Raw genomic sequence first — 18274 nt, 5'->3', positions numbered from 1 at the left:
AAAGCACTCAGTCCCGGGAAGAAAAACTTAGCAGCCCGCCACCCCCCACCCCAAGGAGAAAGAATCTGATGCCCAACAACAGAAACTGGTTTTGCCTGTTTCTGAGCTTATACAAACGGAGTCCTACAGAATGTACTCCTTCTTTTACTCACATTAGGTCTGTGCTGTTCTTCCACATTGTTGTGAACAGTTGTGGTTTGGTCATTCCGGACTTCACGTAAATATCCCACAGTTTATTACCGGCCGTACTTCTGAAGGGCATCTGGGCAGTTCAGTTTGGGGTTATATAATGTAGCGTCACTGGAGCCATTCTTATACACGTATTTTGGCAAATATACGTACGTATTTCTGCTGGGGTGCAGCTACAGAGGAACAGGATTTGGTACATAATAAGGTATTTCTGGAAGACACTGCTTCCATGTGCTGAGGCTCTGGCCTCCACCCTCCATGCAAACTTCTTGAACACACTGTGAATGCTCACTTCTCAGCCCCTATTGTCCTGACATATGAATAGCATCTGGCACTATTCATCATTCTCTCTCCCTTGAAACACTGTCTTGATTTGGCCTCGGAAACACCACACTTGCCTAGTTTGCTCCCTGCATCTCCAGCGGCTTCCCCTGACCTTCAGTGGCTACAATCTCCTGCAGTCTCTGAACTCTCAACCTGGCCCAGGACTCAGTTCTTCAGTGCTTTCTTTTCTCTAGCTACACTCACTCCCTGGGTGACACCACCCAGTCTCACCACCTCAAGTACCACCTGAATGGTGATGGCTCGCTCAGCTCAGACCTCGCCCCTCAACTCAAGGCCCAAAGATTCAACTGCATACTTAGCAGACATCTCAGGACCTGAGGAAGAACAAACATCTCATCATCCCTTCCCAAGTCTCCCCACTGCGGTCGTCGATGCCTCCATCCTCTGGTCCTCAGAACACAATCTGTACAGCCCCGCTGTCTCTCTCTCTCTGCCTCAAATCCCAACATCCCCCTTGGGTCTTCTCTCCAGCACTACTTCCCAGGAAAATGGCCTCCATATAATGATACTGATCTGCATTTAACTAGTGTTTGGGAGTGCTTAAAATTTATGACAAGGGATATCTCAATAGTAAGCAAGCTCTACTTTATTCAGGAACAGAAAGAATTTTGGTAAATATCTCAGAGGGGCTAAAACTACAATGATACTTTTAGGAGTGGAATCAACTGAATTCTGGAACATACTTGCTATTTTTACCATACACTCTAACTTACTTTTATTTCACATATAATTGTGAAAAAATAAAACGAACTTAGAAAACTATGGCCCTGACTGATGGGAGGAGTAATCTGCAGAGGGGTGAGTGCTCGGTTGTTAAAGGGAAAGACTGTGAACCGTGAGTATCAGGGGCTGTGAAGGCCGGTGCGATCTTCAGAAGGGGCAAGAGTCCAATAAAGTAACCACTTGTAAGTTATTATGGTCTTTGCTTTTTCTGCTTCCAAAAAAAGTTGAAGGTCAACAAGAGCAAACTCATAATGAACCGTCCACTGTGGATAATTGGGAGATTCAGAGAAAGCTTGCTTGTGGAATTTGCTGACATCAAAGTAAAAAAGTCTTAACATTGATTGGAAGGCTTGTGCTAAGCACAGAATGATCAAGTATTTGCTGAATATTATGTTTAAAAAATCTAGGGGAAAAGATATATTAACTTTAGAGACAAGAGCACTTAGTCCAATGACAATCAGATGAAGAAGCTCAATTACACTGACCCTTAATGAGTTTGAGAGTTCAAAACAAGATATTATAAAAGAGAAGCTTTGCCATTTACAGACCAAGGTAACTTAAATCACTAGTACTCACTTCAATCCACACTTTCAAAGGCTCAGCAAATTCAGTGAGCATTTTACAAAAGGACTCTAATGATATAAAAGAACAAATTTTCCCAAGTCTCAAAAATCTCAGGATAGGGGTGCCTGGGTGGCTCAGTTGGTTAAGCGACTGCCTTCGGCTCAGGTCATGATCCCAGAGTCCCGGGATCAAGTCCCACATCGGGCTCCCAGCTCAGCGGGGAGGCTGCTTCTCCCTCTGACCCTCTCCCCTCTCATGCTGTTTCTCTCTCTCTCTCAAATAAATAAAATCTTCAAAAAAAAAAAAATCTCAGGATAAACTGTTAACTATTACACTCTGCTACATTAAGTGTACACTGTATTCTACTAAAATAAAAAATTATAAGCCACGTGAAAGTTTCAGGGTCTGCTAATTAAAAATTGGAAATACATGACCAAGATATTATCAAATAATCTATTTATAGGCATCTTGTTCCAATTAAATCAATAATCTGAAGCAAGGGGGGGAAAAGCCATTTTCAAATAGAATTCAAATATGATAAAAGATTTCCTTCAATAAATTTCTGAACTTAATTGGCTTAAATGGACCTAGGTGCTTCTATCTGTAAAAAAAAAAGTTCAAGATGACATTACCACATCCTTGAGCTGTTTATTTATTCCCTGTCTCAAGCCTGATTTACAGGCGATAAAATGCAATCAAGACCCACACCAGCAGCAGGAATCATCTGCTAATGGAACTTCTAATTGAGAAGTGACCAGTGACATGAGGTAATTCTTTTATGTAGGATTGCTCTTGAAGACCTCTTTGCACTTTATCACAGTAAACAATCACTAACATATGCATTAAAGAAAATTTAAATACATTATGACCCAATAAATATCATAATCAATCAATACACAATTTTCTTCCCCTAAGGATTTAATGTACAGATACCACACTATTACGGCTATACCGTCCATGCTAAGATCTGGGCAATTTTTAACATGTTGGTACAAAGTTTAACCATTTGTAATCACATAATAATCAGATGTTTTAGAAACTAGTATTTCCTTAGGAATTTCCAGAAAATGCAGAAAATTATGTAAGTAAAATCTTCAATACGTGGAACTAAATTATCTACCATCCTCCTATGACTAGAGTTTTGCTACTGGTTCTGTCTAACCTTTACTACTTTAAAGAGCTTTACTGAGATACAATTTACATAAACTTTATTTTGGGAGACAATTCTCCGTGGAATCTGGTACAGAGATACGTATTCTGAAGCAGAGGAGTAAGAGTGATCTATTATCTGCTCTGACTCCACAATGAAACCGCTTCCTCACAACATCTGCAGCTGGGAGCACGGCCATAAGCAGAGGGGAAAAATGAGTTTATCCTCACCAAACTTATGTAACTACTGGCCAGAAAACTTCAGTGAACCAGGACCGTCTAATCATCTTGTCTCTGTATTAATCAAGATTGGATAATTTATACATTCAAAAAGAAAATACAATACCAAATTTTAGTAAGATTTAACTCATGCAAATAAAATCACCTCCTCTGTTGTCTCTAACCGCACTGTGTGAGAAGCACTGAATTCAGGGGGACCCGGCCGGCTCAGTCAGTGGAGTGTGCCACTCTTCACCTCGGGGTCATGAGTTCAAGCCCCAAGCTGGGGGCAGAGATTACTTAAATAAATAAAAAATAAATACTTAAAAGATTTAATGGGGTATCTCAGTTTAGTCTAGCAAAATAAAGTCTCACCATTATTATTTTAAAATTTAATTTTATTACTATTAATTTAGGAGATTCTTGGGCTCACCTTAGAAAGAACTAGTGCATCATTTCAAAGATTTTCATGAAATGGGTTATGAAACGTATTCTTGTCCGGGAGGAGCTGAAGCTGAGTCACGGGGACCACTGCCAGAGAGAGAGACGGTATCTCATGGAGAACGGACGCCAAAGCCAGCATGCGGCTTCAGGTGCAGAGACAGGTTATGTCTTTAAATGAATTAAAGTAGAACATGATCTGTTTGACAGTTATGTTAAAGGAATTTAACACCAGGCCAATGTCTGAAATTTGTCTCTGAAATAACAAGGAGAGCCTAAAGAAACATATGTACACAATGATGAGGTTAAGTTAGAGCCCATTTCTAAACTTAAGCAACACTTAAGAGTCTCTATTATTAAAGTAGCAACATTTGGAATCAGAACAAATGAATAATAATGGGCCTCCATCCGCGCATCTCAGATATACAAATAAAGGAGTATGATTTTTATACTGAGGACCTACCGGTTCCCTTCCACCACCCCTCTGCACTGTTAGGCCGGGGGCTCTATTACCATCTGTCATTAACAAATACACACACAATACTGACTACACAGGTAATCAAAACAATGCCACACTGGCATACGGCTAGACAGAGGTCAATGAAACAAAACTGAGAGTTCAGAAATAAACCCTTACATTCATGGTCAGCTGATTCTTGACAAGGGAACCAGGCCAGTCTTCCTAACAAATGGTGCTAGGACAACTGGACACCTACATGCAAAGGGATCAAGTGGGACCCCTGACTCACACCACCTACAAAAACTAACTCAAAATGATGTGTAACTGGAAAGAGAGGAGCTTATCTGGCCCCTGAAAACTTAAAAATAAAATAAAATCCTTAATCATACCATAAAAAAATTAGGTAAAAATGGATTAAAGACCTAAATATAAGAACTAAAACTATGAGACTCTTAGAAGAACACATACAGGTGTAAATCTGTGACCTTGGATTAAAACGGTGTGACCATGGTTTCTTAGATAAGACTGCAAAAGCTCAGGCAACAAAAGAAAGATAAATGCATTAAGACTTCATTAAAATTAAAAACTCTGGAGCTTCAAAGGCCACTATCAAGAAAGCGAAAGACAACCCACACAATGTGAGAAAATACTTGCAAATCATGATGAGGGTGATAAGGGATTTAAAACTAGACTATATAAAGGACTTAATATAAGACAACTCAATTTAGGAAATGGACAATGGACTTGAAGGGACCTTTCTGCACAGAAGACATGAAGCGCACAAAAAATGCCCAACATCGCTAGTCATCAGGGAAATCAAAAGCATAATGAGATACTATTTCACACCCACCAGGATGGTTCTAAGAAAATACACAAAAATAAAGAAAGTAAATAAAATAAAGAGATTAAACAGACAATCTTAAGTGTTGCCAAGGTGTGGCGAAACCGGAACCCTCAAACATTGCTGGCGGGACCGTAAAAGGTTGTAAACACTTTGACGGCAGAATCACCGGATGAGTCCGCACTTCCAATCCTTGGTACAGATTTCTCTCAGGTAAGAGAAACGCACACATATGTCCACACAAAACCTTGTGCAGATGGTCCCCGACTCAGGATTTTTCGACCTCACGATGGTGCGAAAGCGATACACACTCAGCAGAAACCGTGCTCCAAGTTCTGAATGTGGCTCTCTTCCCGGGCTAGCGATACGCGGTTTCGTGGTCTGATCCACCCCCCGTGATGCCGGGCGGGGGCCGCAGCTCCCAGCTGCCACGCGATCACGAGGGGCCACGGCCGATACACCGACAGCCGTCTGCACCCACACAGCCGTCCCGTCCGTCACTCTCAGGACAGTGTGCCGTGCATTCCAGGAGATATTCGACACTTTACTGTCAAATAGGCTTCGTGTTACAGGACTTTGCCCAACTGTGGGCTAGTGTGAGCGCTCTGAGCACACTTAAAGTGGGCTGGGCTACACTGTGATGTTTGCTAGGTTAGGTGTGTGAAAGGCATTTTCAACATCTCATATTTTCAATTTACGATGGGTTTTTATCGGGATGTAACCCCATCCTAACTCAGGGAAGGTCGGTACACAAATGTTCATAGCAGCATTTACCATAATAGCCAAAAGGTGAGAACACCCAAATGTCCATCGATGGATGAATGCATAAACAAAATGTCTTATATCCACACAATGGAATATCATTCAGCTATAAAGAAGAAGTTCTGACACATGCTACGATGTTGAGGAACCCTGAAAACATTCTGTTAAGTCAAAGAAACCAGTCACAAAAGGCCATGAATTGTAGGCTCCGTTTCTATGAAATGTCCGGAACAGACAAATCCACAGAGACGGTCGATGAGTGGCGGCCCAGGGCTGGCGGGGAACAGCTGCCAATGTGCGAAGAGTTCTCCTGTCCAGGATGATGCAACCGCCCTGAAAGGAAACTGGTGATGGCTGCACACCTCCGTGAACATGTTAAAAACCACCGAACAGTACACTTTAAAAGGCTGAATTTTATGGAATGTGAATTATATTTCAAAAAAGCTGTTATCTATTCATTTTTTTAAAAGTCAGTGCATGATCTGCTTTGCAGACACTGATTTATAAGTTGCTTCTCAAATGGGCAACTCCAAGGTGAACAATGGCAGGTCTGTTTCATAGGTAGACAGAACAGAGCTACAAATCTGATCTATAAGAAATTTTACTATACAGCTGAAAATGATGATAGTTCTGATTAATTCTCACAGAAAATAATGATGATAGCAACATTAACTTCTTAATTATTTACTTAAGGATGACAGACTCATTAATCACAATTCCTACATACTGAGTCCGTGAATAGCACGCATTAGATTTACCCTTCGGCTTGACGTCACCGTAGGGGGCACCACTTCGTCCCTCACAGTCCCCATCCTCCCAACCTCATAGCAGGGGGTCACTGTTCACCTCTTGACCTTGATACACTTTCTTCCCTTCTAACACCCCGTCTTCTTTGATCTCCCTCCCCACACGGCCACTCCCTGCAGTCTCTCTGGATATGCCAAAGCACCAAGGGCTGAATCCTCAGGCTGGCTGTTCATCCTTCCATCAGCCAGGCACCCATGCCAGCAACAGCTCACCTTCTGACCTTCCTTACTCACCCAGTCTACACCAAGACCATCCCCTGGCCCACCTTCCTTGCTCATGACACCTGAAGCTAACACCTCCATGTGTGCTTCAGAGCCGCTCAACACGGCAGTCACAGGCCACCAATGGCCACTTACACCCAAACTGATTGAGAACTACATGGTACATGTAATTCCCTGAACTAGCCCCGTGCCGGCTAGACACCACGCCACGCCACGCAGACAGTTCTCTTGGAGCATGGCGGCTCACTAGTCCCTTGCTGTGTCTTTCCCAGCATGCTAAGTCATCCCTCTCACCTGGCTCTTTATCGACATTTTACCTGCACAAAGCTACGCTATCTTTGAAAACCAACCCACCTATTCTTTTCTGGAACATGTTCTTTCTTTGGGGATCCTCTCTCTCCTTCCCTTCAGAGTGAAGCCTTCTGAAAAGGCCACCGACACTCTTTTCTGCTCTTATACCTTCGCTCTTCTTCACCCCACAGCAAACTCATTTTTCTCAAACCACTCCACTAAAAACATCACCAGGGACAACCCCACACCCATCAGCTGATGAATGTGGTTGTCACAGAAGGGAACATGATTTGGTAAAACCAGAAGCGAAGTGTTGACACAGACGTGTACACCTCTGGTGATCCTTGGACACATGACGCCAGGTGAAGGAAGCCAGTCACTAAAGGCCACGTAGATGTGGTGCAATTACATGAAATGTCCAGAACAGGACACTCTATGGAGACTAAAGGTAAGTTAGCGCTTGCCTAGGGTCTGGGAAGGGGAAAGGAGAGCTGTTAACAGACACAGGAGATGAATGTTCCAAATGTGTCGGAGGTGACGGCTGCACAACTCTCACGACACTGGAACTATTGAACCGTACACTTGAAAAACATTCATTCATTCATTCATTCAAGTGATCTCTACAGCCAACGTGGGGCTCAAACTCATGACCCCAAGATCAAGGGTTGCATGCTCCACCAACTGAGCCAGCCAGGCACCCTGAATCGCACATCAAGTGGGCAAATTTCAGGTATGTGAATCATATCTCAATAAAGCAGTTCTAAGAAAACACGCCAGGGAAAGAAAGACTTGCGGACACATCCCGTGGTCACTCTTCAGTCTCCACTGAGCTCACAGCATCACACTGAGGACCTACGCCAGTGTCCCAGACCCTTAACTCTTAATTCTTGAGTCTCACCCTCTAAAATCCATTCGCCCCATGTTGTCTCCTTACAAATGTAGTAAGTCTCAGCCATTGCTCAAAACAATGATTTTCCATGACCCACAGCATGGAGACCATGCGACACAAACGTTCTTTATGATCTGTCTGTTGGCTTAGCCCTACAGCAGGGTCAGCACACTGTCCTGGAAAGGGCCCCAGAGCACAGGCTTTATTTGGGCTTTGTTCAACTGCCGTTGTAGGGAAAGCAACCAGACAATGTAAATGATGATCCCTGCTGGAATTCTAATAAAACTTTTTTTTTTTTTTTAACTACAAAGAATAGGAGGCCAGAGGCTGTAGCTTGCTGCCCTCAGTTCCAGAATGTCACCTCCAGTCATACCTTTGACCTGCAGAAGCTGCACCAATTATGATTCTTGTGTTATAATCCAATCTGTCCCTCAAAATGCACTGGACAGTAAATATTCTGTATCGGGGATTCCTAACCCACTCTTAAATAGGGGAAACCAAAATGCATTCCCAGACTATCCAAAAACCCTAATGAACTTCCTCCAAATACCATGGAAAACATTTAACTATCTATAACAACACATTAACGATTTTTTAAAAAAATTTTATTTACTTATTTGAGAGAAAGAGAGAGAGAGAGAGAAGCAGACTCCTTGCTGAGTGGAGAGCCCAACATGGGGCTTGATCCCAGGACACTGAGATCACGACCTGAGCCAAGGGCAGGCACTCAATCGACTGAGCCACCCAGGCGCCCCTATTTAATAATAATCTTATTACTGGATATGCTGTGACCCTTTACAGATCCAGGTAGGTTCCATCTTTATTCTATGCTGCGAGATAGATCCCCAGTAATGAAAACAAGGAAGATATCTTCTGAACTGGAGCTGGTAGCTGGCTGAAGCCCCTGTGAGGAGCCAGCATCGCTGGTGGGGAGGACAGAAAGGTGTGCATCCTTCAGTTGAGGAGGGCTAGCAGGGAACCACTGAGCCCTGAGCACTGCGCTCTCTCCAGCACTCCCCTCAGCTCTCAGGATATTAAATCAGGCTTCTGATTCAGACAGTGGGTTTGGGGTAAACCTGTGTCCCTGTCACTAGAGTGACTATTTGTTAGCAAGAGTCTGAATACTTGGGGATCCTTGCACGCTGCCCCACATGCATCAGGTTTTCTCTATCCCAGAGTTATGATGAGTGGAACGAATCATTCATTCAAAGAAAAATCAGGAATCAGCTTTTCATTTCCCAGGGAAATGACCTAGATGATTTCCTACCTCATTTAGAACAGTTTATTTTTTTATTTTTTGAAGATTTTATTTACTTATCTGAGAGAGAGAAGAGAATGAGAGACAGAGAGCACAAGAGGGAAGAGGGTCAGAAGGAGAAGCAGACTCCCTGCTGAGCAGGGAGCCTGATGCGGGACTCGATCCCAGGACTCCAGGATCATGACCCATGCCGAAGGCAGTCGCTTAACCAACTGAGCAACCCAGGCGCCCTAGAACAGTTTAAGACCTAAGTCTCACTTACTGATGTTACTGGGATATTTACCAGCTGCATCCTGCTAGGATTGGCAACTGTTGACGTGGAATTCGTTTCAAGTATAAAGATGCAAACAAAATAAAACGAAGTAACCCAGAAATATAACCTTGCATATAAATATTCCATTTAAAAATGTTAATAATCAATTAAAAAGAAAAAAACCACTAAATCCCTTTTTTGGACTGCATTTGAGCCACAGGGAAGCAGCCAGCCACCCTTGATTTAGATGGAGTCTCCCCGCCTGCCGTTCCCGCGCTGACGTCCTGACCCGCAGGGCGATGGCATTAGGGGGTGGGGCCTGTGGGATGTGGTCGGTGTCCTTACCAAAGGGCCCCCAGCAAGTGAGACACGTGGCATCCCAACCACGAGTTTCCAGCCCCCACAACTGTGAGGGACACAGGTCCGTGAGGTTCTGTTATGGCCGATGAAGGAGCTACAACAGGCTAGGACGGATCTAGTTTATCAGTTTCACCACTAAATAGGACACTTCCACGAGGCTACACACACCATTCATCAATTTTTTCCTTTCATTTACAGGAGTCTGTGTAGCTGGTCCGCAGGTACGTAGCATTCTGGTTACTAGAGCATTTCTATCATGTCATCCTTTTTTTTTTTTTAAAGATTTTATTTACTTATTTGAGAGAGAGAGAGTGAGCAGAGAGAGCATGAGCAGGGGGAGGAGCAGCAGGGGCAGAGGGAGAAGCAGACTCCCCGCTGAGCAGGGAGCCCGACACGGGGCTCAATCCCGAGGCTCCGGAATCATGACCGAGCCGAAGGCAGACGCGTCATGGACTGAGCCACCCGGGCGCCCCGATCGCGTCATCCTTAATGGCCGTTTTTCCTAGAGTTTGCATACAACATACAGAACACTTAGCCCACACCCAACAACTATGGTCTTCCACCCTGTAGCACTTTACACGTTTACAGAGCCTTAAAAGAACCACTTGAACACTACGGACAAGAGCAACGGGGAGACTGACGCTATTTCCAAGGTGCGCTGACAGCAAGAGACATCCACCCAGAGACTTCGACAAACAGGGTTTTATAAGATATGTCCCCCAGGTTTTCCAAATGATTTACGCGTGTGACTACTGTGCATGCGACACGTAACGATGAAGTGTTAGTTATTATGTAAAAGAATACTGTTCAGACTTCACCAAAATTACTTTAGCAATTCTGAATAAACATCTTCAGTGACACAGAGCAACCACATAGAAAGGCAAAACTTCAACATCCTGTGGTCTGGGGTCCATTTCCATACAAAGTTACTTTACCTTTCCAAGCATCCTGCCCAGGAAATAGTAGTGTCTGGCAAAGGAATCTCCCACAAGCATCTGAGCGGCTGGGCTGGGGTACAGGAGCCCCTCATTAGTGGTCTTGAAGAACCCCTGGTTGGGGTTAAATCCTGACTTGAGCAGCTCATTCAGAAACTCTCTGAAAATCCCACCACCGTCGATGCCAGCTTCATCCAGGCCATGGGCATTGAGTAAGTGCACACGGATCCGCTTTTTCAAATCAGGCTCTGTGAAAGCAAGGGGGTTAACGGGGAGGAGAAAGGATTTTAAAAGAAGGCAATAAAAGAAGCTGGTATTACAGGAAGTTTTGGGAAGGGGAGCAAGAATATTAGAGATATTTTAATGCAGGACTCAAAAAAAAAAAATCAATGAGAGTAAAAACAGACGATGAGATGGACCCGTATTTCCCCCAAAGCTGACAACGGGAGAAAGAGAGAAAGAAGTTCATGTATCACACATGGAGGTGAGGGGAGACAGAGCGCTCAGGAGAGAATTAAGTTATCCCTCATATTCTAAAGGACGTGACACTCTAAAACACTCTAAACTACAAGGAGAGGAGAGAGGGAGTTAAGCACATAAGAATACAAGGGGAACAGAAATTGTTACCAGGAAAGGCAAAAAATGAATAAAGGAGACATCAGTGCAACAACAGTAGAGAGTCCTGGAAAGAGGTGAATGATGCAGGAGAGTCAGAACCCAGAGTCTCCATTTTCATTTCAAAGTGTTATCTGGCTGAAAAAGGTGGAAGTCTTTTTGGTTATAGTGTGCCACAAAGATAAAAACAAAAAAAATTTGCAAAATTGCTTAATTATGCCTGGTATCTTAGAAAAACGTCCAGCCAGGTCCTCAAGAGGACAGTATGGCTGGGCTAACTCCCCTACAGCGATACAACAGACCCCAAATACAAGCCAATGAAAGGGATTCTGCCAAAAGTCAAAACCAGGTGGTCTTCACTGGACAGGCTCTATCAAGGCACAGGTTTGAAAAAGCAACTGGCACGTCCTTCCTCCTTTCCCCCCTGCATCCTGCGGGTGCTCTGAATCTCAGCAGGCGGGGAGGGGTGGAGGGGCGGGCCGCTGGGTGAGCGTGGTGGGTGCAGAGCGGCTCGGCCCAGGTGGGCACGTGGCACCAGTGCTCCAGGGCTCTCATGAGCGGCTGCCATCTTTCAGGCTTCCTGTGCGGCCACCCCAAACCTCCCAAGGGACAGGGGACCTTGAGAAAACACTCCAGAAAGGGGCTTAGCAGAATACATGTTTGCTAGAGCCTCCAACACGGCGGTGGGCGGGCGTCAGTACTTCCGAAGTCACAGAACCCGGCTGAGACTATTCTAGAACATGGCTCAAACAGGGCCAGGACGATTTACTGTATGGACTGAGATCTACACCACTGTGCCCAGCAGTACAGACCTCGTCTTCCGCTGAGCCGGCAGGGGAGAGGACAGAGGCTGTGTCGGGTGAGCTCCGCACTAACGCCCACATCTCCCGCAGGACTGAGGCAAACAGATGTAAACCACCTGGTTTCAGCTTGCTCTTGTACTTTGTAAAGGAGTAACGACCACTGAGTATTTACCCCAAGCTAGAAATTACCTAGAATTTTACACACATTACTTCAAGTCCTTTAACAACTTTCTGGGTTAACAATTACCCCCTTCCGGAGGGGCTACATGGGTAGAGGGATGGAGGGCACTTGTGATGAGCACTGGGTGTTGTGTGGAGGTGCTGCGTCACTACATTCTACTCCTGAAACAAGTATTACACTGTACATTAACAAACTAGAATTTAAATAAAAACTTGAAGAAGAAGAAAAAAAAAGAACTATCCTCATTCTGCAGTGAGAAAACCAAGTCAAAGGAAGGCTGAGTTATGTATCTACAGACCTATGGCTAACACTGTAAAGGGAATGCTATAATTTAGGTCTATTACCTACAAAGCACAGGCTTTTTATACTAAACCATATTCTCTTCTATTTTTAAAATTTAACTATAGTTACATGAAGAACATGCTTTTTACTGATTAGACTCCATGAATATGTTATTTGCATGTATTTTAATTAACAGGATTACAAAATACGTTCAATCTCAAGATCTAGGTAAAATGCCAAGAGAAAACTAAGCGGATAAATTATAGATGCAACACAAAAATACAGCGGATATTTCTCACCTTTATATACTCCTCTTAATACCAAGTTTTAAGGATGAACTTTAAGCATTTGTTTGTCATATGTAATATTTCTTAAACTGATGGTCAGCAGGTAGCAGATTCTGCAAAAATTCTAAGTGTACAAATGCTGTAAGCGGGAACTGCTCCACTGCGGCCCATGCTTTCCCACACTCATTCCACCCGCAGCACCAGCAAGGACAGCGGGAGTGTGTCAGCTTTTGCAGACTCAGTGGCCAGTCACAGAAGTCACCCCTCTAATTTGGCTAGAATTGAGATTCTGTGTTCCCTGAAGCTCATTTCTGTGAACGGTAATATACAACAGCAAAATAATATTTTCAGAATCAAATCTAGCCTGAGACACCTTGCCACTACTTGTTTCTAAGAACAAATTTAAAATATCTACTTATATACTAAGGTTTCAGTGGGGGGGGGGGGACCTAAGTAAAATGTTACTTTGATTTTACCCTATTATAGTTTGTTCTTCAGGAAAACAATGTCATAAATCCTGCCTGTTAAATGAAACAAAATAAAACCAACTCACACACAAAAGCACAGACACGCAAGGCTCTCAGGAACCGACTACAGCACAGTTCAGAGTCAGCTCTAGTGGATTCTCATCCAAGCTAACGGATGATGATATCAAGAGCTACAGTAGTCCTAGGGCGCCTGGGTGGCTCAGTCGTTGGGCGTCTGCCTTCGGCTCAGGTCATGATCCCGGGGTCCTGGGATTGAGCCCCGCATCGGGCTCCCTGCTCCGCAGGAAGCCTGCTTCTCCCTCTCCCACTCCCCCTGCTTGTGTTCCCTCTCTCGCTGTGCCTCTCTCTGCCAAATAAATAAAATCTTTAAAAAAAAAAAAGAGCTATAGTAGTCCTGAGAGTAACTGTGATCGCTTCGCCACGGTCGCACACTGGGGCAGGGTGGGGCAATGAGAGCTTGTGGAAGCTGGGGCTGGGGCTGGGACTGGCTCACCGGCACCTGCTGGGCTCCCCACCTCTCTGAGCTCCAGGAGCCAGCTTGATCATCCACAGGGCCAACACCCACACTCCAGAAAACTGGTCTGAGGGAAACAGCTGGCTCAGTCTTGGAGGTGTGAGTTCAAGCCCCACGTTGGGTGTGGAGATTATATAAATAAATAAAATCTTAAAAAAAAGAGAGACAGGAAGAAAACCATCCTGAGAAGACATGAATACGAGATGATGAGTGTCCATAAAGGCTGGATGCGCTGTGAGGATGAGACAGCACATGGAGCAGTCATATTAACTGATTATGTGTAAATGATCAGCCAACACAGCACCTCACACCAATTTTCCAGAAGTAAAGGCAACATTCTGAGATGATATTTAATTTTACTACTTTCCCTAGCAAAATACCAATTTTAACACATGGCTTAAAAAAAAAATCATGTTTTTTTTATTTTTTTTAAATATTTTATTTAAATATTTTATTTATTTATTTGACAGAGAATGAGAGAGAGAGAGCATGAGAGGGAGGAGGGTCAGAGGGAGAAGCAGACTCCCTGCTGAGCAGGGAGCCCGATGCGGGACTCGATCCCGGGACTCCAGGATTATGACCTGAGCCCAAAGCAGACGCTTAACGACTGAGCCACCCAGGGGCCCCTGGACAGTAATGTCTTTAGAAATCATCTACATGAGATAGTTTTAAAGTTAATTTAAAATTGCTGATACATACATATTCTCCTTTTGGGCTGAGGAGCTCATTCCAACTCTAGCACGTGGAGGAAGCAAGCCTGCACCAAGTGTGCGTACAGTCGGCTGTGCGCAAACGGCCGAGCCTGTCACTGCTCCCTCTCCTAAATCCCACGGCTTTATAAAACTCTCCGGCATCGACCACCCCTCCATTCTACTCTCAACACTTCTGAGTTGATGGCACATTTACCATCTTGTCTATCGACTGAGTCTTCCCCAGGTTCAACCACAGATCCAACATCTCCTGAGCACCAGCTAGCTGAGGGGGGCAATGGGCAAGGACCCCGTGTGGAGACACAACGCAGCCACTACAACAGCTGATGTATGGGGACCGGATCCCCACGGGGGGAGGCCCAGTTTGTTTCCAAAAGTACGTTGGGCTGGAAGTCAGAGTACCAGATTTTTGCCTCCTTCACAGAGAAGATTTAAAAACATGCTATGCTGGGCAAGAGCACGCTGGTGCAGTGGAGAGCGCACAGCCAGGGGTCAGGACTGAGCTGGTGGTGTCTTGCAGCCCAGATTCCATAACAAAACCACATCCTGTGAACATCAAACCCTCGCACACAAAACCCGGGACAGAGAAGGGGCCAGTGACTGATGCTCGCCGCCCTCTGTTATTCCCACAGTATAACACAATCAGCTCTTTAAGAAAAAAATGACTTGAAGTTTTGCTCCCCTAGAAGAGGCAACTGTTCTTTCATTTCTGACACCCTCCCATCACCTCCTAAAGCTGTGCTCCAGATCCTGCCAAGCTTCCATTGTTAATTCCCTGCACTGATCGAGCCCCAATTTCATGCAGTATCATGAATACCATCCTCTGAAGTTAAAATTATTAATATATAAATGGTAACACTACACATTTAACACTGGGTGTCAAATAGTCACATGAGACAAAACAGGTCGCTGAGCTCTAAATGTGATCCAAATCACTGTTTGAGCGTGACTCGCTCTGGTCACTGATGCACATGTCTGTCTATAGAGGGGTCTGGACTGCAGTGGGGTTTCTTCTGCTATGTTAAATATGGCTTAGGGTTTAGAATATATACATAAATAGATTATCATAATACCATAATAAAGAATGTCGATGGCTGCCCATCAACATTTTCAGAATTAAAAGCTGTCAACTAAATTTTAGATGCAGACATTTGTGGGTGGAGTTTCTTGCCTTAAAAAAAAAAAATCAGTATTTGAAAGGCTCCTGTTGGGATAATTATTTGTCAATGTTATTTGATAATATACATCTACCAAATCTGACATAGTACATTCCAGTGTTAAAAAGTCATTACGGAACAAGATGACGGACACTAATGTTTTAAGATTACCTTTTTCTAAAATAATCCCTCGCCTCCCCTGCCACATGCAGACACACAGAATTACATATACCATTTTCTGGGGAAAGTTTGTCATAAGCATCTTCGTAAATATAATTTCTTCTTATTGTGACATTAATTCCATCCAGAAATGGACCATCTCCTTGAACTTCTTGCTTATCTGCATAAATCAACCTCTGAAAGATCTAACAAACAGGGGAAGTTGTCAGGTTATCTGAAGCAACAGACTTCTTGTTAGAAATAGAAGCAACAAAAGGAAAAACTGCTAAATAAATCTTAACTTTTCTATCTCCATAAATCCTGAAGCAAATTTTAAAAGCCAAGGTATCAGATGTGGACTTTATGCCTTCTCAGTAAATGTGTAATATTTATGTATTTGTAATATTGCCCCTTTCCTCCATTTTATAACAAAATCTGTAACAAATTTTAAAAATCCCATGCTGTAGTATATTTTCAGTATTTTCTTTTGCAAACCCTTTAGAAAATCCCAGGTGGTAAAGAGAAAAGAACAGCTTTGTAAAGCTGTATATTAATATTAGTAAGAATATCTCCCTAAACAATAAAATTCGAGTAATTTTTTTTGATGCTAAAAATCCAGTAGAGGGAGCTCAGGAACTATGTAATGTCATGTTACATCTGTGCCTGTGTGCCTATGTGTCTTAACGAAGAAACACCAATAGCTTTAAAAGAAACTCACTCTTTTGCTCATCCTATAAAGAAAGTGGGCAGGACTAAAATTACCCTCTCAAAGCCATTACTTAAGAATAGAGCCTAGTAGTTTTTAGAAATTTGCTAAGTTGGTGAATACAAACAAAACATTTTAAATCTCAAAACAGATAAATGTAAACAAAGTTTTGTACGCTCGTCAAAAGTCACCAGGCAGGAATTTAAGATACCTGCCATCACTCTTTTATAAAGTAGTATTTGCAATAAATAACTTCAACGTAATGTACAGAAGCGTAACTTTTAAAAAAAATTTGCATTTTCAAAAACAATGCAAAATTTACTAGACAAAAAGACCTTCTACTCCCACTGTAAGAAGACAATGGTGTGACAGGCATTTAAACTACAGTTACAACTACGGGAAAAAAATCTTTCAAGTCTATACAGAGGTATTTGGTTGGACTTCGCTTTTATAAATCACTGTCAACTGTTACAGTCTAGTGAGAAAAATAACAATTATATAACCAGCTAGGCACTAAGCAACTTCAGAGCTTTTTGCGTTGGTGTTAATTCTTTCACACTGAAATGATGCAGTACACAGTCAATTTCTAAAGACACCAAAGTGCACACCTTGACTCGCTCCTCGAATGGAACCACGAAGGGCAGCTCTGTCAGGATGGCCAGCTGTCTCTCCTCAGAAACAGACAGAGGCGGGGACTCCAAACCCACTGCAACACAGGGGAACACCTTCGTCAGGTTCTGCGCACACATGACCTCACTTCACCGCACTTCGCAGACATGGTGTTTTACTAACTGAAGGTCCATGGTGACCCCACATCCAGCATGTCCCAACAGCACTTGCTCACTTTCTGTTTCTGGTAATTCTTTCAATATTTCAAACTTTTTCATACTTACATTTGTTATGGTGATTTGTGATCAGTGATTACCAGCCACTGAAAACTCAGACGATGGTCAGCATCTTAGCTGAAAGTATTTTTAATGAAGGTATGTATGTATGCGATGCTACTGCATGCTTAACTTTTTTTTTTTTTTTAAGTAGGCTCCACGCCCAGCACAGAGCCCAGTGTAGGGCCTGAACACGCAACCTGAGATCAAGACCGGAGCCGAGATTAAAGAGTCAGACGCTTAACCGACTGAGCCGCCCAGGTGCCCCTGCACACTAACTTTTACATGCACTAGAAAACCAAAAAACTTCGTTTGACTCATTTTGGGACATTCACTTTATTGCGGTGGTCTGGAGCCAAACCTGCCATGTCTCAGAGGTATGCCTGGAGTTTTCCTTTCCAGACTCACAAGGCTACACACTATATGGTTCCGTTTAAAAACATTCTGGAAAAGGCAAAGCTATCAGGACAAAAAACAAGTCAGTAGTTGCCAGGGGCTCTGGCTGGGGAAAGGGGCTACCTACAAAGGTGCATGAGATAATTTCTGGAGTGATGAATCTTTTCTATGTGGTTGATCACGGAGGCAGATGTTTACCAAAAATCACAGAACACTAGGGGCTCCTGGTGGCTCAGTGGGTTGAGCCTCCGACTCTTGATTTCGGCTCAGGTCATGATCTCAGGGTCGCGGGGATCATGCCCCGTGTTGGGCTTAAGAGTCTCTCTCCCTCTGCCCCTCCCCCACTAAAAAAAGTTTAAAAAAAATTTCAGAACAGTACATCAAA

The 18274-nt window shown here is 43.5% G+C and overlaps 1 protein-coding gene across 1 annotated transcript in view; it reads right to left on the bottom strand.

Moving 5' to 3' along the window:
• Window positions 1-18274, bottom strand: part of UBE3C (ubiquitin protein ligase E3C) — a 116774-nt gene that overhangs the window by 32100 nt on the left and 66400 nt on the right. The window contains exons 16-18 of the mRNA XM_027573611.2: window positions 17218-17315; window positions 15977-16109; window positions 10708-10955 (exon numbers count right to left, since the gene is read on the bottom strand). Coding sequence (XP_027429412.1) covers window positions 10708-10955; window positions 15977-16109; window positions 17218-17315 — 479 coding nt within the window. The remainder of the gene's footprint in view (window positions 1-10707; window positions 10956-15976; window positions 16110-17217; window positions 17316-18274) is intronic.

The sequence above is a fragment of the Zalophus californianus genome, chromosome 12 (genome assembly GCF_009762305.2).
Source record: "Zalophus californianus isolate mZalCal1 chromosome 12, mZalCal1.pri.v2, whole genome shotgun sequence".
In the NCBI taxonomy this organism is placed as follows: Eukaryota; Metazoa; Chordata; class Mammalia; order Carnivora; family Otariidae; genus Zalophus; species Zalophus californianus.
Note: the sequence above shows the minus strand (reverse complement) of the source record. Positions and strands in the feature narration are given on the sequence as shown.